The 22,954-nt window shown below is 49.0% G+C and overlaps 1 protein-coding gene across 4 annotated transcripts in view; it reads right to left on the bottom strand.

Annotated features, from left to right (window-relative positions):
* CDCA2 (cell division cycle associated 2) overlaps nucleotides 1-22,660 on the bottom strand; it is a 32,457-nt gene extending 9,797 nt beyond the window's left edge. The window contains exons 1-10 of one of the 4 annotated variants that reach the window (XM_053269063.1): nucleotides 22,502-22,660; nucleotides 19,465-19,724; nucleotides 18,530-18,663; nucleotides 16,758-16,899; nucleotides 16,270-16,466; nucleotides 12,783-12,876; nucleotides 11,201-11,436; nucleotides 9,086-9,179; nucleotides 8,735-8,931; nucleotides 7,077-7,143 (exon numbers count right to left, since the gene is read on the bottom strand). In XM_053269063.1, coding sequence (XP_053125038.1) covers nucleotides 7,077-7,143; nucleotides 8,735-8,931; nucleotides 9,086-9,179; nucleotides 11,201-11,436; nucleotides 12,783-12,876; nucleotides 16,270-16,466; nucleotides 16,758-16,899; nucleotides 18,530-18,663; nucleotides 19,465-19,588 — 1,285 coding nt within the window. In that variant the 5' untranslated portion in view covers nucleotides 19,589-19,724; nucleotides 22,502-22,660. The other 3 variants (XM_053269064.1, XM_053269066.1, XM_053269065.1) reach the window with 3 other exon arrangements.
* Nucleotides 22,661-22,954: the final 294 nt, after the last annotated feature.

Genomic DNA, 22,954 nt, shown 5'->3' on the forward strand with positions numbered 1-22,954 from the left:
TCTTCAGAGGTATGGGTTGCATCCACAGCTAGGATGGGGTTGTCTTGACCTCTTGCTCCTAGACAAGAGCCAATCAGAAGCTTTGGGCTACGTCAGGAGGGAGGGACAATCCCCTCAAGCTCCAGTTCATAGCCAGCTCCAAGGCACTGCTCCAGAAAAGATGGTTAATAACAGGAAGAAGGAATACAAACGTTAAATTTAAAAAGAACCCAGCAGAACAACATACAAGCACTGGGAAGAGTGAACTCAGTAGAAGACTTAGCAAGGCAAAAAAAGCGGGAGAAAAACCTCTGAACTAACTAAGATCCTGCAAGGGGGTACCCACCACCCCCAGAACGAAGACCACCCCACAGAAATATAGCAATAGCAATAGCACTTACATTTATATACCGCTGTATAGCCAGAGCTCTCTAAGCGGTTTACAATGATTTTAGCATATTGCCCCCAACATTCTGGGTACTCATTTTACCGACCTCGGAAGGATGGAAGGCTGAGTCAACCTTGAGCCCCTGGTCAGGATCGAACTTGTAACCTTCTGGTTACAGGGCGGCAGTTTTACCACTGCGCCACCAGGGGCTCTTTATAGGAGACAGAAGGGCAACGGGTGTCAGGACAGCAAAGTAAATAGCCCAGACGAACAAGCGGGTGGGTGCGGATGCAACCCATACCTCTGAAGAAAATGACCTTTCAGGTAAGCGCCAACGCTTCATTTTCCTTCAGAGGAGGGTTGCATCCGCAGCTAGGATGGGACCTACCATAGCCCCTAAGATACTGGGCGGGAGCTGTGAGGTCTGGCTCAAGGGGAAACCACCTGCTGCAACACACTTCTCCCAAATGCTGCATCAGCCGAGGTCCAGTCGTGAATTTTATAATGCCTCACAAAGGTGGAGACAGAGGACCATGTGGCAGCACGACAAATATCGACCAGGGGAGCTAATGTGGAAAAAGCAGCGGAGGAAGCCGCACTTCTAGCAGAATGCACGGTGATCACCTCTGGCACCGGGGTAGTTGAACCTTCATACGTAATCTAATGCACTGGCAAATCCAGCGCGACAAGGTGGAGGTTGAAACCTGTTTCCCCAATGATCCCTCTCGGAAGGAAACAAACAGAGAATCGGAAGCCCGAAAGGACTTAGTACGCCTCAAATAGATCTTGAGTCCCCTGCGGACATCCAACTTGTGCCATTCGCGTTCCTTGGGGGAAGAAGGGCTCAGACAAAATGATTGCAACATAATCTCCTGGGCCCTGTGGAACAGAGAGTTCACTTTAGGGAGGAAAGAGGGATCCGTACGGAGTAGGACGTAGTCCGGGTAGACTAGACATAGCTCTTTCCGCACTGAAAGGGCGTGAAGGTTGGAAACCCTCCTGGCAGACGTGATAGCGACCAGGAAGAGAACTTTAAAGGAAAGGAACCGCAAAGGAACGGTCCGTAGAGGTTCGAACGGGGCCTTGGTAAGGGCCCTTAGCACCAAACCGAGATCCCAGGTGGGGAACCTATGGACAGTAGGGGGGTTGAGGATAGAGGCACACCTAAGGAATCTCTGCACATGAGGATGTTGAGCCAACGGAGGTCCCTCTAGTTGCAGGGCCGAGGAAATGGCGAAAACTTGGTGGCGCAGTGTGTTAGGACGGAGCCCTTTATCCAGGCCGCTCTGCAGGAACCCCAGGACAAGAGGATCAGATGGCGACCTGGGCAGCACCCCCCGTGCTCTGCACCATCCGGCAAAGTTCTTCCAGGTAGATTGATATACTCGGACTGTAGACGGCCTCCTGGAGGCCAGAATTGTGTCCTCAACAGAAGACGTGTAGCCACAGGCTGCTAAATCCTCCCGCTCAACCTCCACGCAAAGAGATTGAGCCACTCCGGCTCCAGATGGTATACTGGACCCTGACGGAGAAGCTGACGGTGGGAGCCCAGGGGAAGCGGCGGTTCGCTGGACAACTCCACCAGGTCCGAAAACCACGGCCTGCGCGGCCAGTGTGGAGCCACAAGAACGACCTCCGCTCTCAGCATCCGGACCCTTCGGATGGTCTGTGGAATGACTGCGAACGGTGGAAATGCATAAATCAGCCCCTGGGGCCACGGGAAGGACAGGGAATCCACACCCTCCACTCCGGGGGAGCGGTACCTGGCGAGGTAGCACTTCGCCTTGGGGTTTTCCTGTTTTGCGAAGACGTCCATGACCGGCTGGCCGAACCTGTGTACTATCTGCTGGAAGGCCCGAGGGTCCAGCGACCACTCCGCTGGGTCCAGCTGGGAGCGGCTCAGCCAGTCCGCCACCACGTTTAACACCCCGCTGACATGGTCCACTTCGAGGGACAGCAGGTGGAGTTCTGCCCAGTGCAGCAGAAGGGAGGCTTCGCGCATCAGAGTTTTGGACCTCGTGCCGCCTTGGCGAACGACGTGGGCTTTGGCTGTGGCGTTGTCCGTACGCACCAGGACGTGATGACCTTGGACTAACGGGAGGAATTCCAGTAATGCCAGGTGGATTGCTCGCAACTCCAGCCAACTGATCTATTTGGAACGCTCGTCTTCGGACCAGCAGCCCTGAGCCACGTGCTGGTGACAGTGCCCCCCCCCCAGCCCAGGAGGCTGGCATTTGTGGTCACCAGGACCCGATCCGCTGGAAGGAAGTTGACTCCCCGTGATGTGGCTGGGGACACCCACCAATGTAGGGACTGAACTACCCAAGGTGGAAGGGTGACCGGCCTCCTGGAACGGTCCATCACCTGTTCCTGATACCTGAGGAGGAACCACTGGAGCGGACGAGAATGGAACCAACTCCACGGAACTATGCCCAGGGTGGACACCATGCGATGCAACTGGGACAGGGACAGGATGTTGGAGCGGGGGCAAGCGATCAGAGCCTGGCACGACGCAATCAAGGAAGCCCTGCGCTCCTGAGTCAAGCAGAGGGTCCCCTGAACCATGTCGATCTCTGCGCCCAGGTGGAGAACCCTGGTCCGAGGGGACAGAGAGCTCTTGGACCTGTTGACCACAAACCCATGCGCCTCCAGGGCAGAAAGGGTCAAGAGGACATCCTGTTGACCCTTGGACAAGGAGGGAGATCTGATCAAAAGATCGTCTAGGTACGGGTACAGATGGACGCCCCTGGTCCTCAAGTGCGCCACGAGTGCCACCATGATCTTGGTGAACACTCGGGGCGCAGTCGACAGACCGAAGGGGAGCACCTGGTACTGGAAGTGGTGGGAGCAGTAGACGAATCTCAGGAAGCGACGGTCTTGTTCGTGAATGGGGACATGGAGGTAGGCCTCCTTTAGGTCCACCGAAGCAAGAAAATCCCCTTGCTGGAGTGCCATCAGGATCGATCGAAGGGTCTCCATGCGAAAGGCCCTCCTCCGGAGGAACCGATTCACAAATTTGAGGTCCAGAATCGCCCGCCATTCCCCATTCTTTTTGGGGACCAGGAAGAGGATAGAATATACCCCCTGCCCCCATTCCTCCAAAGGAACAGGCTCGATCGCCTGAATAGCCTGTAAGTGGCAGATGGCCTCCCACATCAGGCGGTGTTTGGATACCCTGTGGGACCGGGGGGAGGGAAGGAAGCAATCTGGAGGCTGCGTTGCAAACTCCAGAGAGTATCCTGAGGAGACGGTCTGTAATACCCAGGCATTGGAGCAAGTCTGTGCCCAGGTGTGTGCAAAGCCCCTCAACCTGCCCCCCACTGTGCAGACCTCCTGAACCCGAGGGCTGGACCCCGGGAGGTAGTCATTGGGCTTGGTTCCTTCTGAAGCCGGGCTTGGAGGATTGGCCGGACTGCTGGGGCTTTCGAAAGGAGCTGTCCCGAAAGTTCCTGTGCCAGTTGGACCTATCTGGCCTGTTTTGCCGAGAGCGGAAGGCGGACTTGTACCCTTTAAACCCAGATGTGGATGACGAGTAGGCTCTGTGGTCCTGACGCTGGGACAGAGACGTAGAAGGCATGGCCTTCTTATTGTCCTTGGTCTGAACCAAGACGGGCTCGAGGGCCTCACCGAAGAGCTTGCCCCCTTTGAAGGCGGAGTTGGCGAGGTTGGCCCTGGACTTCTGGTCAACTCTCCAGTTTTTAAGCTACAAGTGTCGTCATACTGTGACGTCAGAAGCTAGCGCCCTAGCCGATAACTTAGCGGCATCCAAAGAGGAATGCGCCATAAACCTGACAGCTTTCCCCAGTTTATTGAGTCCCTGCCGAAGGTTAAGGAGCTCGGGCGGGACCATGGGGGCGAGATCCTGTACCCACAAGACGGCAGCCCTAGCAAAAATGGAATTGGCGGTGGATGCTCTGATGAGCAGGGCATTCGCCTCATGGGACCTGCGCAAGGCGGCATCGCAGCACTTATCCTCCACATTTTTTAGGGAGTCCTCCCCTAGGGTGGCCACTTCAGCATCAACCACTGGCAACTTGAGCATATTCGTCAGTGCACTGTTAGAAGAATACATGTGCCACACAGCGGGGAAAGGCCCTTTTCCCTCAATAGGCTTGTCCCATTCGGCTTGGAAAATGTCGAAGAAAGGCTGGGGACAGGGAACGTTGACCTCCTGAGACTTAATAGAAGGCAGCACCGAGGGATCTCCCTCAGCATCTGCGGGCGGGGGCTGAACAACCCCCCCACCCCAACCGAAGGGTTTTCCTGACCTTATAAAGGAGGACCGAGTAATCTGCCTGATCAAAGAGGCGATAATTGGAGCGGCCAGAGGTGGATGGGCCTTCATCGTCCCCGGAAAGCTCGCCCTCCTCCCTATCCAAATCAGACACTTCTGAGGGCGTAGGGAGCTCACGAGAGATAGGGCGGGGGGCGGGCGCTGCAGGCAAACGGGGAATCGGGCGGCAGGGGGACAGCGCGGGAGGCCCCTCATCTGGGAGGGGGGCCATCGGACCCGCGGAGAGAACAGTCCCCAAGGCGCTCGAGGCCGCAACCAAAATGGCCGCCGGCGCTTTGGCGGGAAGCGGCTGGGCGGGAAAAAGGCCCTGACCCTGACAAGCCTGTGCGGGGGCCGGGGGCAGAGTCGTCACTGGCGGGAGCAGCCAGGGGAGCTTCTGAAGCTCCCTGGAGACCACCCGCCTCAGGAGAGCCGCGAATCGCGGCGGGATGTCCTCTTCCTCCTCAGCCAGGCCAGTCCCCCGATCGGGGGCGGCATCCGCAGCCGCCGCCTCAGCGGCACAGGGACGCTTGGCGGGAGGGGCGGAGATGAGGTCCCCAAACCCCGACCCCCCTTCAGTAACGGCCTCAGGCTCACCTTCCACCAAGGAGTCCATGCCCGATTCGCGGAGCAGGGCGGGGGCCATCAAGCAATCGCCGCCATCTAGAGGGAGCACCTCCGGGGCGGGCGAGCGAGAAGGGGATCTTCCTCCCACAGAGCGGGTTCCTAACCAAGGCTTGGGGCGTTTCTTGGCCCGTTTGATGGTTCTGGCCAACCCCTGGGACCGAGTAACGGGCGCGGGAATGGAAGCCGCCGCCCACTCAGCTCTGCACAGTGAATGCGCTACAGAATCCTCTGAGAGGGAGGGAGAGACCTCCCTCTCGTCGCGATGGGGCTCCATTACCTCCGTGGGTCTGGGAGCCGCGATGAGGCTTTTTTACTTCGTTGCGAATAGAGACACGGCTCCCCTCCTACCCCCTTGCACAACCTAGGCTGCTATTGCTAAGGAAGGGAGGTGAGGCAGCAGAAAAGCGGAGCAAGAACGGAGCAGCCCTGCTGGAGCGAGACAGGGCGAAGAACTGGAGCTTGAGGGGATTGTCCCTCCCTCCTGACGTAGCCCAAAGCTTCTGATTGGCCCTGTCTAGGAGCAGGAGGTCGAGACAACCCCATCCTAGCTGTGGATGCAACCCTCCTCTGAAGGAAAATCATCGTTTTTAAAATGTGCCTCTTTGCCCAGTTAGTAGGGGCTCTTTCACCCAGAACATTGACAATGCACTTCAGCCATCTATCTATCTATCTAATTCTCCTAAATGTACCCGTTGCTAATCCCATGTGTGGCAGCTCTCACAAGAGTTTGCAAGCAGCTGCCTGGGGGATAACGGTGGGGAGGAGACTATGGCGGTGGCATCCAGTTGGCTGGAGGAGGTGGCGGTGGGCTGGCCTGGCCAGTGGGAGGAGGCAGGCCGACCTCACCCAGCCGGTGGCAGCAGGAGGCACTGGTGGGCTGGGACAGCCCCGGGGAGGAGGCAGGGCGATCGAGCCCGGCCAGCAGGAGCAGGAGGTGGCGGCAGGCCAGTCCGCCGCTGGAAGGAGGAGGCGGGCCAATCCAGCCTGGCCGATGGGAGCAGCAGACGGCAGCGGCTGCTACTGGGAGTGGGTGGGAGGAGGAACCAATGGGGGAAAGAAGTGGGTGGAGTGGGGGGGAAGCAGTGGTACTGGGTGGGCCGGCCCAAGGCACAGATGCTCTGTGCCTGGCCCAACTAGTATTCCTACATTATTAGTTTACAACATAAGATGCAATGGGCATCTGACAAAGTCTTTACACTGAACTCATAGGAGCTATTCACAAGCGAACGATCCCTGCTGGGAGTGCTGACCTCCCACATCACCCAATCTCCGGAGGCCGGGACAACGTGTCCCGAGTGTGGTGCATTGGGGGATTCCCCCAGGGGACAGACGTGCTAGTGCCCGTCTCTGTTTCAGCACGGATTGCAAACAACCTACACTGACACACAATCCTGGAGCCTGGGTTAACAGAGCACTCGCTCTGTTAACCCCGGCGAAACCTGGGCTTGAAAGCTATGTTTAGCACTGAGGCAGTGCTGGGACCTAAGTGGATCCCAGCGGTTCTTCCTAGCAGCCAAGCCCAGGCTTTTATTGATTACATTTCTAGACTGCCCTATCCAAAGAATCTAGGCATTCCGTTATGCAGGCACTTTGCATTTAGATGCCCAAGGGCTACTGCAAGGGTTCTCAAGCTTGGGTCCTTAGATGATCAACAGCCACTGTTGATCAGCCACAACAGCCACTTAGATCATTTCAGCCACTGTGGCTATTGATGATGGGAGTTGTAGTCCAACATCATTTGCAGGCTCAAGTTTCAGAACCCCTGGGCTACTGAATATTCCTACAATAAGATAATGCACATAACTTTACCTTCTGGCTCAGAGTTCACAGCATGTTCTGTAGCAGGTACTACCTCCAATGTTCCTTGCAGAATGTTCTGTATTGAGATAGTAAAATTCCAAACATGACGCTTCAACACAGACTCATATGCCACAAAACACAGGCGAGAGAAGAAGATCCGAGTGGTAGGTGAACACTGCTACTTTGAAACCTGAATATGCCAATAGGGCACTTATTGGCATGTCACATCATTATGGGCTCAATTTAGACTGTACATCACACCAGTGAGCCTGCTAAGCATAGCTCAGAACTCAGACCACAGGTTAAGCCTCTAAACAAGCAGCCATACCATAATTTAGAGCCACTTGTCTGCTTTCACTATGTGTCTGCCCAGCTCTAACTGTAGGGGCCCCTGGAGGTGGAAGAGTTACAGCAATGACGATCTCTCTTCAAACCATAGTTACACACAAACCATGGTTTGAAATATCCATTCCAAATCATGGTTTGTGTTGGTTTGCTGGTTCATTGAAACCCTGATCTGTCAATTTGAACGTCAAAATCATAGTTAGGAACAGAGGAAGCTGCCATATACTGAATCAGACCATTGGTCTATCTAGCTCAGTATTGTCTTCACAGACTGGCAGCGGCTTCTCCAAGGTTGCGGGCAGGAGTCTCTCTCAGCCCTATCTTGGAGATGCCGTCAGGGAGGGAACTTGGAACCTAGATGCTCTTCCCAGAGTGACTCCATCCCCTGAGGTGAATATCTTCCAGTGCTCACACTTCTAGTCTCCCATTCATATGCAACCAAGGCAGACCCTGCTTAGCTAAGGCGACAAGTAATGCTTGCTACCACAAGACCAGCTCTCCTCATTTCTGTTATAACAACTTATTTCTTAGCCATCATATAACAATGGTTCTCTAGGTGGCTCACAAAATAAAACAGAAAAACAACTGACCAAAACATACAATTCACAAACATTAAAACAAAAATTTGCAATAATTTTTTTTAGAGTTCTAAAAACTGGTTGTTTTTTTTAAGCCTAGGTCTTCACCTGACATCTAGAAGAACAAAGTAATGATGGAGGCTTTCATAAATGGGGTGCCACCACCAAAAAGGCCCTCTCCTTAGAAGCCACCTGCCTTGCCTCATTTGTCAAAGGTACTCTGAGTAGCATCAATGCACACATCCCTAATGTCTGCCTACATAATTAGGGATCTGCCCGAACCAGTTCGCCTCCTTAGGGAAGCGCTGAACCAGCTCAGGTGCCCGCATCCAAATTGGTTTAAAAACCAGGTAATCAGGTCCTTACAGACCATGTGTGTGCCAACATTGCACAGGCTGCTGAGAGCAGTGCTGCAGCTGCACATGGACTTTTGGAAATTGAGCAATGCGCCCGGAAAAGCAGTGGGGTGGCAGAAGAGTGGATAAGGACCCAATTACCTGGTCCTTATCTGATAAGGACGAGATAAGAGCCAATCCCCACCCCGCCCGTGGCTTCCTGAGTGGGTTCAGGCACAATCCTACACAAAACTGTTCCAAAATGCTGCTCGAAGCAGGTATAAGTTTAGAACCTTAGCCACTGAGGGGGCAGGAGAGAATGTGTACAAACCACAAGAGTACCTTTAGCAGCATGAAGCCAACTTACATAATTATCAATCACACAATTGCCAAACTGACAAAAACGTACATCATTGTCAAATTTAATTGACACCATAAAGGGGTGCTTGGTGGGAGTCACGGCAAAATGCCTCTCATTTCTTGACTCTGGCGGACTGAACGAAAGTGCTCCCTTGAGTAATGATATATCCATGGGTGGATCAAGGACTTTGAAGTCTACATCTTTGCTGTGCTCCTTAGTTTTGCATGTTGATCTGGTACGTCTTTCTGAAATACATTGTTTGCAAATGATGAACACCGACGTTGCACTGATAAAGTCTTAAATAAACTGCATGTGCTAAATTATTACTTTAACCTAATGAGCAGTTACTAGGCTATTAGGAAATGTTTTAGCTCAGGAACAAAATATGGCATTTCAGACCTGTTTTCAGGGGACCTGTTTTCAGGGGTCCACTTTTGAAGTACGGGAGTGTTTCACGTCCTTCCATTGCATTTGTATAATCAAGAGGCTCCTCCTATTAAAAATAATAATAATAGAGTTATTCTTTAATCAATGAGAGATCTTTCATGCATGTCTTGGCCCAGAGCTCTCACAATGCTCATTGTCAGAGTGATGGGAGGGAAAGGAGGAGAATTCCGCATGGACACAAGAAGAGACTGATAGAACTGTCCTGCTACATTTGTATCTGGCCTTTCTTCTATGACACTCAAGGCAGCTATGGTGGGGTTCCCAGGCAGCCAATCACCCATCTAGGCACTGACCAGACCCAGACCTGCTTAACTTCAGCACACTGGCTGCACCTGCCCTTGTCAAGGTCAACAGTAAACCAAACCATCGCTAACAGTCCATGACTGGAGTCAGAGTGAAACTGACAGCCTTGTGGATATCAAAGAGAACTGGCTGGACAAGAACTTGCCCACGTGGTTTCTGCTGTATGTTCTGTGTGGGCTAAGCCAAAGGTTGGTAGAGGAAGAAGCATGCAGTGGCTGTCACCTCTCTCTTCCTTCTTTCCCAGAAGGAACAGGTGCACAGTCTGGGGGTGCTTCTGGACACAAAACTCTCCTTGGTGTCCCAGGCTGAGGCAGTGGCCAGAGGTGGCTTTTATCAGCTTCGGCTGATACACCAGCTGCGTCCATTTCTTGAGATAAATCGCCTCAGAACAACAGTACATCTGCTGGTCACCTCCAGACTTGACTACTGTAATGCGCTCTATATGGGGCTGCCTTTGTATGTAGTCCAGAAACTGCAGTTAGTCCAGAATGTGGCAGAGTACAAGGTTTTGGTTATAACCTTTAAAGCCCTAAACAGCTTGGGCCCTGGGTATTTAAGAAAACATCTTTGCTATGAACCACACCACTCACTGAGATCATCTGGGGAGGTTTGTCTGCAGTTGCCACCGGCTCCTCTGGTGGCTACCTGGGGGCGGGCCTTCTCCATTGCTGCCCCAAGGCTTTGGAACACACATCTTGCTGAAGTAAGAGCCTCCCTATCTCTTACAACTTTTTAAAAGGCAGTCAAGACACATTTGTTCACCCAGGCTTTTAATTAGATACTGTTTTAATTGTGTTTTAACATCTTAAATTTTAATTGTTGAAATGTGTTAATCTTTTTATTGGTTGTTTTTATTGTCTTGTAAACCGCCCAGAGATCTTGCATTTTGGGTGGTATAAAAATGTGTTGAATGGATGGAGGGATAATAGACATAAAAGTACAGGGAAACCTCACTATTTGGACTCACCATCTGCATAGACACTGTGGGTGTCTAACTGATACCTGTTTTCATTATCCATGGGTACAAGAGTTAAAACCCATGTAGCTGTGGTTCCTAAAGGGCCGGAAGTGACCGCAGTGATTTTGTCTACAGGAACCATTTTGTGGCTCGTCGTTCTTTTTAAACCTACATTGTGTCCTATTTCTCACCATTTTGGGGAACATTTCACACTTTGGGGGGCATTCCTGGGCCCATGCAGACCCTGTGGAGCATGGTACAGTAAACAATTTAATGTTTTGTAGTGGTTTTCCTCAATTCTGGAACCTAACCCCCCATTTCCCCATGGGCATGATTTTTTAAAAATTATTTATTTAATTTATATACTGCCTGACTCCAAAGGGTCTAGGCGGTTCACACAAATACAATAAAAACAAAACCACTATTAAATTTTTAACACAATTTAGAACATTCAACAATTACTAAAAGCCAGGCTAAAAAAACCTGCTCCCTACACATGATTTTGTTACTCACGGTAGTCGGAGAGGAATGGAACCCCCACGAGTAATAAGGATTGCCTGTACTAAATATATCTATTGCAGAATTTGTCTCATAGTTAACACACATTTCCAGTGAGGCAAGTCTGAGAGTGACTGAGGATCCTATTCATGTGCCAGTCACCCCACTAGTATACTGACCTGCAGACAGGCTAAAGCAGTCTCTGAGGTTATGTAAGTTTCCCAAAATTACTGATGAACTTTTTTGTGTTTTTGCTACCCCATCTTCTGGATGGGGCATGCCCTAAACGTAGATGGAGACAAACCAACCTTTATGCCTCTTGGTAATATCTGCACAGGTGTTTTCTTCAGAACAGAACGAAGGCAGGCAGCATCAGGGGACAGAACACTGGGAGGAAAGTGTCCTTTTTGCAGGGGAGTGACAGGTGGCTTGCTTTCATCGAATATTTCTAAGCTCCGTTGTGTGGCAAATCTGACTTTCTTAAAGCTTTGTTGAGATGCAGCATTGCTATTTAATTCTTCCTCGGCACAGTGAGACTGGATTTCTTCAAAACAAAAACCCAATTAGGAAGTTCAATATATTTGCTATCTGCTAGAATAAAGCCAATGATGTATGCAGTATTAATACATGCAGTGGAGAGACGTTTCGACATGTAGATGGTTCTTATATGCCAGGGCTACACAACTTTGGCCCTCCAGATGTTTTTGGACTAACACTCCCATAATCCCCAGCCATAGTAGCCAATAGTCAGTGATCATAGGAGTTGTAGGCCAACATCTGCAGGAAGACCTAGCTCAGCAGCAAGTGGGAAATACAGTGAGAACAAAAGTAACATTTTCCAGTAAGGCTACCTGATCCACAGGAGCACAGCATTACTGCCCAGCACTAGGATTTACACATCTGCTTGTCTGTTATGCTACAGCCTCCCACTCAAATCTGCTCCCTGGACAAAACAAGATGGGCTTGATGCAACTGAAAGCCTAGTGGAAGGGGCTGCAGGGTCAGAAGAAGGGGAAAGACCACATGCTCATGATTTTCAGGATCTGGCTAGCTTAACCCATTTCTACAACACTGCAATCCTTTTTGGTGCATGGCAAGATTGTATATGTATTTCTTGGTAACTTCCCCATTTCATAAAGGAGTAGGTGAGCTATTTTTAAAAAAATATATCTTGTTTAATGGGCTCATTGCATCAGTTTAATTCTAGCACAGCTTGGGCTGCTGAAGGCTAAATAAGGATTCTGTAACCTGCAAACAAACTCTATTCATAAAAATAAAACCTTCTTAGAACGGTTTCCTAGATGTTAATTTTTCGAGGGGGTGGGGCTTCACATATAGTGCCAAATCCAAGGCTCAGTTGGAAAGGATATGCCAAGATTGGGCATGTCATATGACTCACCAATCTCAGCCTATTCTGCTCTACTCATGAGATGGAACCCAACCTCGGTCACAAGGATTTTAAGTGAGAGAGGGACATGTGTTGGGTTCTGTTCCATAAGTGGCGCGCATATTTGATGCAAAGTACTTATGTCGTACTTAAAATTAGAAGCGGGTTAGTTGCCGCTAAGCCAAACCTGCAAGCCAGAAGAGGCTGGTTCAAACATAGCACCAAATCCTGGTTTGGCACGATGTGAAGAAGCTTTTTGCTCCCTCTTCCCCGCCTGCATTCCAGTTCACTTCTGGTGCAGTAGCAAAGCGTAGTTTGCCTTCCCAGGCAGAGGATAGCTTGAGCTCACTCCCCATGGACTGGCTTGAACTCTGGACAGACCCATATTTGTTGCATCAAAATGGCCTTTGTGTAGTTTTTAAACAGCACATGGCGAGGAAAATGCTCAAACATTTAGGGATTTGTTTTAATAAAGCCTTAACAAGGCGGATGTCCGAGTTTACCGTGTGCCCTCTTTAGGATGCCTGTCCTGGGAATAGAAGTCTCCAAAGATAAGCACTGAGATTTTCTGATATTTGGTTGCAAAGCAGGAACGGCCTAGAAAGAACAAGTCATGTCATCCGCTAGAAGCACTGAAAGGTGCATTTTCAAATGACACATCACTTTAGTTTATATGACTGCATATTGTATTTACCCAAATTCCAGACTGTAGAGAGGTGGGGAAAACTAGCTGTGCGGCCTTCCTTCTTTCCTGAAGGACAGTCTGCACAGCCAATAGGAACCAGAATGAGGGAGGAGCTTCCTCCCTTAACTCTGGTTTTAGAGCAATGAAACTGTGTGCCAGCAATTGTATGCAATGCCGGCACAGGCAAGCTGGAGGGTGAGCAGATGAAACCTAGAGAGAACTGAAGGTGACAAAGCATAGTTTTGGGGAATGAAACCCTGGGTCCATTTAAAAATAAAATAAAATAACGTTAATTCCCCGGTTTGTACATTCAGGTTTGGGAACCAGAAGTGAAGGGACCAGTTTCCTGTGGCGTATGAAACAGGCCTAGCTTTCCCCCAAATTTCTTGATACTAGAAATCCAGAGGCCATCTTAAATGCAGTGTCCCATTCCTTTTGAATCAATGCAAGTATAACCTGTATTTAATCTCTATTTTTAAGGGGGCTGTCTTAAATTCAGAGTCATCCTATTCAGGTAAATACAGTATCGACCACCTCCAATGCCTTAGGACACAGTCAAACGTGGCAGGGCAGGAACCCTGTGAATAACACATGGAGCAGGAAGAGAGTACTAGGGAAAGAGAGCATGGAACATCTGCTGGTGGCAGCCTACCTAGCCACCCTTTGGCTTCATACAGCTCCCGAGATGAATATCAGAAATTTGCTTTCTGCTAAAGCAGGCCTGCTCAACTTAGGTCCTCAGCTATTTTTTCAACAATTCCCATAATCCCTAGCCACAGTGGCCAATAGCCAGGTATTATGCCAACATCTGCAAGAAGGTGGATGTTGAACAGTCCTGTGTGAGAGGGAAGAGGAAACTGAGAAGGCAGCTCCAGTGGCCCAATGCAGGGGTGCCCAACCTGTGATGCCCCGATGTTGCTGAACTACAACTCCCATCATCGCCAGCTACAATTGATTGTGGCGTGTATGTGTTTGATAGGAGTTGTAGTCCAGCAACATCTGGAACCCATGGCCCAATGGATAAGGCACTGGCCTCCTAAGCCAGGGATTGTAGGTTCAAGTCCTATCTGGGATGAAAAGGGTTCTTAGGAGAACTAGTTTAGGAGCAGTGAGCATAAATTGTCCCGTTTGCTAAGTAGGGTCTGCTTTGGATGGGAGACTACATGTGAGCACTGTAAGATATTCCCCTTAGAGGATGGGGCTGTAGCTCAATGGAAGAGAATCTGCTTGCATGCAGAAGGTCCCAGGTTCAATTCCTGGCATCTCCAGGTAGGGCTGGTAAAGACTCCTGCCTGAAACCTCGAAGAAGCTGCGGCCAGTCAGTGTAGACAATAATGAGCTTGAAGAACCAATTGGTCTGAGGCAGGTTCCTAAGGCACTATCTTGTACATGGAGGAGAGGAGTTGTTGGAACATAGGAAGCAGCCTTCTACTGAGTCAGACCATTGGTCCATCTAGCTCAGTATCGTCTACACAGAATGGCAGGGCTTCTCCAGGGTTGCAGGCAGGAGTCTCTCTCAGCCCTATCTTGGAGATGCCAGAGAGGGAACGTGGAACCTGCAGATGTTCTTCCCAAAGCAGCTCCATCCCCTAAGTGGAATATCTTACAGTGCTCGCATGTACAGGTAGTCTCCCATTCAAATTCAACCAAGGCAGACCCTGCTTAGCAAAGGGGACAATTCATGCTTGCCTTAAGTGGTGCAGCGGGGCAATGCTTGACTAGCAAGCAGAAGGTTTCCAGTTCGAATCCCCACTGGTATGTTTCCCAGATTATGGGAAACTCCTATATCGGGCAGCAGTGATACAGAAAGATGGTGAAAGGCATCATCTCATACTGCGCGGGAGATGGCAATGGTAAACCCCTCTTGTATTCTACCAATGAAAACCACAGGGCTCTGTGGCCACCAGGAGTCGAAATAGATTTGACGGCACAGTTTACCTTTACCACAAGACCAGCTTTCCTACCCCTAGACAATGAAGCAGATTTAAAGAGCTGTTTGACAGTGGAACAGTCTGCTTTACACAATGGTGGGCTCTCCGTAGCTTCCTGCTCTGTGCAGAAATAAGAAGACTTCTAGGATGCCTTCCAACTTGGTTGGGGGGAGGAGCCCTTCCCCAGCTGGTGAGTAATACAGTCATGGAATCTAACAACACAAGGAAAGCTGCCATTTTCTTTGGCCCATTCCCACAAGAGAAGAGAAATGATTCACTATGGCAGCAAAGCCCAGGAGGAACACAGAAAAAGTTCCCTGAAGTGCATCATCTCAAAAGACTTTTGAAAGTCAAAACACATTGAAAGAACCAACCCCCACGAGCTCCGTTCTGGAGAGCAGATAATCTCCTCTGCTCTGAGAGAGGAGGCAGCAAGAAGGAGCATTTGTCCAGCTGGTTGTCAACAGCATCTGTCTTCCCCTTAACCACAGCTATACAAAACCTTGTAGGGTCTCAATAAGAACATATTGTTGAACAAAAAGAGCCCCCCTAAAAATAGATGTATATTCTATATCTTTATCTATATTAACTTAAATCAGAGTACACATGTATTAACACTCAGGATCCACAATATTCTCACTTTGTAAAAGATAGGTAACATGTGGTCAAAAATGAAACCTGAATAAAACCAGTAACAACCCAAACCAAACATACATTAAAAAGACAATTAACAAAACAAACTCTCCATGATAAAAGTGATCAGAAATATATGTTGAGGGATGACTGTATTTAATTTCTCTTGGCAGTGCAGAGTGGGGAAAATTATTGTGCAGTAGACTCCTCTCCCCGACTCCAATACAAAAAGGGCTTTTAAAAAGTCCTTGCTTTCTTTGTTTAAAGGGCTTTACTTTGCCATTTGTTCTGGTTAGAATACGCCTTTTGAATACAGCTCCAAATGACCAAAAGTGAAATTACTTCTGGCTAAGGGGAAGAATATATTTTTATAGATCCCTTCTACATATATTAAACAAAAAAATCTGATTTAAATTTTTAAAAAATCCGATTTTATTTTTATTTTTAAAAGCATTGATTTTTATCCACCCTGCTTTTAATCATGATGGTTATATAGACGATCCAGAAGCAGTATCTTTATGGAGTTGTTTGGGAGCAGCGGTGGGGCAGCCATCCCCAGTTTGGGCTGGGAGAGACTCCTGCCTGAAACCTTGGAGAGTTGCTGCCAGTCAGTGTAGACAGTGCTGAACTAGATAGAACAAGGGTCTGACTCAGTCTATGGCAGCTTCTATGACACAGCTGAAGTTATTTAATGCCACCAGTGTTAAACACACACACCCCACAACCAAAGAGTAATCATACCTTAGAAACAGTTGCAGTGCATGGGATGAGAGGCTGCTCTGAGAAATTTAGAATATTGCACACTGGAATATCAGGTGAGGTTATTTCTGCATCAGCAGACACCAGAGTCTGAGTTGCTTTGGAAAACGCCTGGCGCTCACACGGCCACCCTCGACACGATTTAGATGGTTCATGTGGTCTTGTTTTGGGATTCTGAACTGTATTTATAAACACATTTTGAAAAACAAACTGTAATCTTCTTATAAAAACACTCCTTGGCATAACCACATACACATCATGCACAGCCGTTCAGGTTCCATACTCCCAAGTCATTAAATCGGACAACAGGTAAAATCACAACCAGGGTATTAGAAACATCTGATTGGAAATTCTTGCAAAAAGATTACAGTTCAGAATTAGAGTGATGATGTTGCATTGTTCTAGAACTTATTTTCAAGTTTCAATAGCAAGATACCCGATACATTGTGTGCCAGCTTCTGCTTACTTACAGATGAAGGGAGAATGGATCACTCTTTCCTCGATCTCTTCAAGTGGTTTAAAGGATGACTGGAAGGCCGCAATTTTATCCTTTAGGAAAGGGTAGCCCTGTTTAAATGGACTGGCCTGTTCAAAGATACTATACGGGGAGTTCTGAAAAATGTCAAGGGAAAACATTACTAGTCTAATGAAAGTAAAGGACTCTCTCACAAAACAGCTGTGTTTCCGCTACCATCACAACAAAGGAAATGTTTTTGTAGTTTATTACTGTTCAGTCAGTGGTAGAACAGCTGCTTTTCCTGAAAAAGGTCTCTGGCATCTCCAGGTTCCTCTGACTCCAGCCTGCAACCTTGGAGAGCTACTGCCAGGCAAGATGGACCAATGCTACGACTCAGTATAACGCAGCTTTCTAAGATTTAAAGTAGCACTTGAAAACCCTCCGTGTGGGTGTTTGTGTCAACAGAGAGCCCCAGTTTCCACTTTGAACTTTCTATCCATCTCTTACCTCAAATTATGGTTTGTTACAAATGATCTAAGCCACCTAATGGCAGTGGGGAATGTCTTGACTAGCAAGTCAGAGGTTGCCAGTTCGAATCCCCACGGATATGTTTCTCAAACTATGCGAAATACTGATATCGGCCAGCAGTGATATAGGAAAAGATGCTGAAAGGCATCATCTCACACTGACAATGGTCAACCCCTTCTGTATTCTACCAAAAGACAACCACAGGGCTCTGTGGTCGCCAGAAGTTGACACCGCCTCAACGGCACACTTTACTTTACACACGACCTAAATTCAGTCACCTTGCATTTATTTAATTTAAAGCAGGGATGCTCAAACTCAGCCCTCCTACCATATGTTGGAATACAGCTCCCATGAGCCTTCACTATTTTGGCTGTTGTGGCTGGAGATGATGGCAGCTGTAGCCCCAAAACAGCTGGAGAGCCGAAGTTGTGCTGCCCTGTATTAATGAGATCTTTTAACTGTTTTGCTCCAGTGGTGCCTCTTTTACTTCCTTGCAAGAGCAAGTGGTTGGCATTCAACCCAACTGGAGCAACACAATGAACTTAGGGCGACAGAGAGGGCAGCATTTCTGCATCTCCATTGTCAGTGGGACAGTTCCATATGTTGGCAAAGAGAGTAACACAAGGTTGTACCTAAGCCAGAAGCAACTGCCCCCATATATAAGCCCGCTTTGCACTGCCTCTCCACTTCCTAAAACCGAGACAGTTAAAGTGGCAGGAGGAGAGCAACTGGCCCGCTCCACCCCAACACATCATCCCTCCAGTAGTTGTTGCAGGCGTCTAGCTCATTTTTTCTTTTTTAGATTGCAAGCCCTTTGGGGAGAGGGAGCTATTTTAGTCACCTTATGTATTTATATCTACGTAAACCACTTGGGGAACTTTTTTGTTGAAAAGCTATAAATAGAGGCCACACAGAGACCAATTGCCCAGGCGTGGCGGCCTCCATGATGGCTGCCGCGCCAGAGGGGGAAGGCCTGAACGGGCAGAAGAGCCAGCCGAATGGCTGGTAGAGGCATGAAGGGCGGCCGGCAGGGGGAAGGGGAACCTCTGCTGACCCCCCGCCAACAACTCCCCCGAAGGAGGCAAGTTAAAAAATTTCAATTTATTTGTGCTTTTTTTAATGTTCGCAAACCACCACCCCACCGAACCGGGGTGTGTGTGTGTGTGTGTTCCAAGGGGGTGCCAGACCGAACTGGCCCAGACCCGAACATTGCTTATATTCCTGGCAAATATTTGCAACCAACAGTAACACTCCTACCTGCCAGGAAGGGCTTGGATTCGCTGTATTCCTCTGGCGAGCAATGTAGCAAATGAGTGCATCATTTTCCGGAGAACCCCGGGCTCCAATCGTAGATCGCCGCCTCAGTTTGTGTGTCACACTCTTGGATTGGCCTGAAACAAAAAGGAGTCTAGAATGAACATCAAATAAAGCCAAACAGGCATGCAGATCTCCAACCAAAATGATTGCGAGGAACTCCAAAAGAATCTCTTCGAACTGTCCTGCAGTCAGCCTAAATTTGGTCATCAGCAATGTTCCCTGCATCAAGGATTCCCACACGTCGTTGACTACAACTAGGATAGTGGTCTTCTTCTATGCATCATGTTGAGCTTCAGAAGTGCTCAAAGTACCTCTTAAATCTAGTGCAAGATCAGGCATGCCCTTTCTTCCCTCTCTCAATGCTTTTGCAAAAGGACTGAGGGTCTGCAATTCTAAACACAGTAAGTGTATTTGCGGATCCCTAAACAGATGCATACAGTAGCAACCATCTCCTGCTTGCAGAAGGTCCCAGCTTCAATTCCCAGCATCCTCAGGTACAGCTGGGAAAGATCACCCAGCCCAAAACTTTAGAGAAGCTACTGCCCATCATTGTAGACCATACTGAGCAAGATGGACCAATGGTATAAGGCAGCTTCCTATGCTTCTAAATGCCCCAATGTTTCCTAACAATTCACAGCTACTGTTAAAATATATATTATAGTGTAAATTATGCAGAACGTCAGATACACCAGAGACCTCGTAAGCAGTGCTCCCTTTAACAGGGATTCCCAGATGTTGCTGACTACAACCCCCAGAATCCCCAAGCAAAAGCCATTGCAGATGGGGATTCTGGGAGTGGTAGTCAGCAACATCTGGGAACCCCTGTTAGAGGGAGCACTGCTCACAAGTCTATTTCTGACCTCCTTAATCCTCACCTTTCAGCTGATAAGCGAAAGACTCTGACGTAATTCCAAAATCAGCTGCTAGAAGAGCAGAAAAGTCTCGAGGTGGTGAAGTTTGGTGGCTTGCCGTTTCAGGGTTAGGTGACTTCGTCTCCATGCTCCATATACAGGCTGTTTCACCCACTGGAGTGTTTGGAAAATGCCCTCTTATTGCTCAGGTTTTCCATTGGGAAAGCCTCCGTTGCTTTTCATTCTGCTTCAAATCTTCAACACCAAAGTGCAGTCCTGCTACCCTGCTCATATGAGAAAAAGGAAAATATTAATGAAGAGGGACACTATTTGCAACACAATTTCAATCAGGGATGGGGTCCCAGGTTTAATCCCTGGCAGGAGGGGTCGAGAAATGTTGGCTCAGTTCACCAGTCAAACAAAATATCTTACTTGTCAGATGGTTCCTCAAGCTGTGTTGATGTAGTGGTCTATGCCAGTGTGGTGTAGTGGTTAGAGTGCTGGACTAGGACCGGGGAGACCCAAGTTCAAATCCCCATTCAGCCATGAAACTAGCTGGGTGACTCTGGGCCAGTCACTTGTCTCTCAGCCTAACCTACTTCACAGGGTTGTTGTGAGGAGAAATTTAAGAATGTAGTACATCACTCTGGGGTCCTTGGAGGAAGAGTGGAATATAAATGTAAAATAATAATAATAATTATTATTATTATTGGGATCATTTTTCACTCGCCCTGGACGAGTGGATTAGGGGTGTGCACAGAACCGCCAACTGCGGTCCGGCACTGGGTTGCAGGGGGTATCTTTAAGAGCGGCGGGAGGGTTTACTTACCCCTCCAGCCGCTTTCCCACTTGGCACCGTAATGTTCAGAGTAATTGGGGCGGCAGGACACCTCCCTACCGCCCCTTCCCCGACGTTGCTTAAAAAACTCCCAGCAGTCCTTTGCGCACGCGTGCACGTCCGGAGGCTTTTTGAATGGCCTCCGGACCGGTCCGGGCCCATCCCTAGAGTGGATCTCCTGAGCCCTGCCTGGCAGCAACTCCAGGTAGGGCTGCAAAAGATTCCTGCTAATTAACCTTGAAGAGCTGCTGCCAGTCAGTGCAGAGTAGACAATACTGAGCTAGATGGACTCATGATCTGATTCAGTATAAGGCAGCATCCTGTGCCCTAAAACAACCCTTTTGGGAGCAACCAGGGTAGCTTTATGAATGTAGGGCATTTCCTTCTTTAGGAAACAAACTGCCAACACAAAATACATTTCGCTTGATTTAATTTCAAGGCAGGGTAATGATGACCAAATATTGTAGGTTCACGACTTGAATGGCCACATTACAGAAGGCCCTCTTTATTCATGGGGGTTCCATTCCAACCTATTTCCATGGATACTGAAACCATGAATAAAGAGACATTAACTCTATGAAACTGAGCCAACCCACAGGGGTTGGTTCCTAAGCACACTGAAGTATGCTAACAATCACCAGGAAATAAGTGGCAGCGGGGGGGTGGGGGGAGTGTTCCCTCTAAGGCTTGCGCACATACACACACTCACATGGGTTTTTTTAATATCTGCTCAGTTAATTTTAGATCCTGTTCAGGTTGTATCAGGAAGGCCTCACTCTGAATGCACATGTGCACACACTGCCTTGATACTGCCGCCCAGAACAAAATGCATTTTGCGCATAGATGAAAAAGAGAGAGAGAGAAAACATCGGGGAGTAGGGTGGAGGGTTTAAACGCAGTAACTTTGCTCTCCAGCAATGTCTCCCCCCCATTTCTGCCTGTTTTTTTTTTTTTTTTTAGAAAAGAGCCACAAATTGCTCTGTGATATAAGATGATGTCTCTATGACCTGACCGTGGATAAATGAAACCAAACCACAGATGGAGAACCCACAAATAACGAGGGTCTCCTGTATTAGGGATCGGCAGCCTGCTTTAACTTTCTACCTGCTAATAGAAACAACCAAATAATTTAATGTTCAATAAACACTGTTTGTGTGTTTGCCAAACCACTTGATATTTGTGTAGTATCTGGTTTGTTTCATGAGGATTTGTGGTGAAGAGTGTTGGCTAGCACCCTGAAAAATCATGAAAGATAGCGCTTTGTCTGCAGATGCCTTTTGGAGAAGAAAGCCGAATGAGTGGAATGCAAATAAAGTCAAACGGGAAATTCACTGAGAAACAACACATAGGATCAGGCTGCAATCACATGCAAAGTTCAAGATCCATAAGGTCATTGACTTCCATGATGTTGGGCACTTAAGCCTGCATAGGACAGGTCTGCAATGATTTGCATTTGCCAGAGGAGGAATAATTAAATATAGTGTTTTGTTTGCATCTGCCTGTTGGGAGGAGAAAGCCAAATAAATGGGATGCATAATCACTCTGCATTTCTTTCTCTATTTCAACCCAGCAACATAAATAATAATCCATATGAATAGTTACATATTTGAATAAAAAGATGGGCACATGCTGTGGTCATCTTGCTAAAACTAATCAGGTCTGGGTGGGAACCTAATACTCCAGTTGCCTTTCAAGGAAAAAGGGCAGGGTATATTTATTTATGCAAGATACTTATATCCCGCCACTTAAGTGGGGGATTGCAAATAGCTTTACATTGTTCTATACTTGATGTATTTTACTAATTTTGTGCTAACACGCCCTGCCCTGCCCTGGGCTCCCACTGCACACGGTGGGCAGCGCGCTAAGCTTGCATACGGGATGCGCTTCGCTCCAAGGAAATGTTCGCGGGATCAAGCCCGTTTCTTATCTCGCAGTCGTTCGTGCCACCCAGCCACGGGACTACTCCGCGTTAAGTTACCACGGAGTCCCACGATACAGAATCACGCAAATACCGGGGGGGGGGCGATCTGGGACACCCTCCTTGCCCAGATCCCTCGCCTCCCCCCGCATCCCCAAGGACAAGCCAAGCTACCCCGCTCCGCTACCCACCCCGCAACAACCCCGCCGAAAACCCACCGACCTGCTTCCTCCTCCCGCTCTGCATTCAAAATCCCATCACAACCCGTCACGCATATCCCTCCGCCAGCCCCTGCCAGTGCCTACCCAACGCGGCGCCTTCTCTCCGCCGGGGCCCTCCAACCCGGCGCCCTTCGCCGCCAGCTCTCTCCACACCTCTCACGGCCGGCCCACCGGGCCCCTCAACCGACAAACGAAGCCGGGGCCACCTTGGGGACTACTTTTCGTCGCAAAGAATCCCAGAGCTGCGGAAGGTTTAGGGGTGGGTAAAGCGACCGAGGGACGGTTTGAAACGAACACGTGATGCCCAGCCGCCCAATCAGAAGCGGCGGTTAAGCTTTCCTATGGCAAAGAGGGCCGGCGGCTTGATTCTCTACCGTGGCCTTGTGGCCCCGCCCCCAGCGTGTCGTGATAGGCTCCCCTTGAACACTCTGACGGGGTGGACCGAAATCCTTCTCTGAATGTAAAGGCCCGCCCACTTCATCCATCTCTGTTCTCATTGGTGAAGAGGAAGAGGGATCCTTGTCCCGGATTGGCCGG

The sequence above is a fragment of the Hemicordylus capensis genome, chromosome 8 (genome assembly GCF_027244095.1).
Source record: "Hemicordylus capensis ecotype Gifberg chromosome 8, rHemCap1.1.pri, whole genome shotgun sequence".
Taxonomy (NCBI): domain Eukaryota; kingdom Metazoa; phylum Chordata; class Lepidosauria; order Squamata; family Cordylidae; genus Hemicordylus; species Hemicordylus capensis.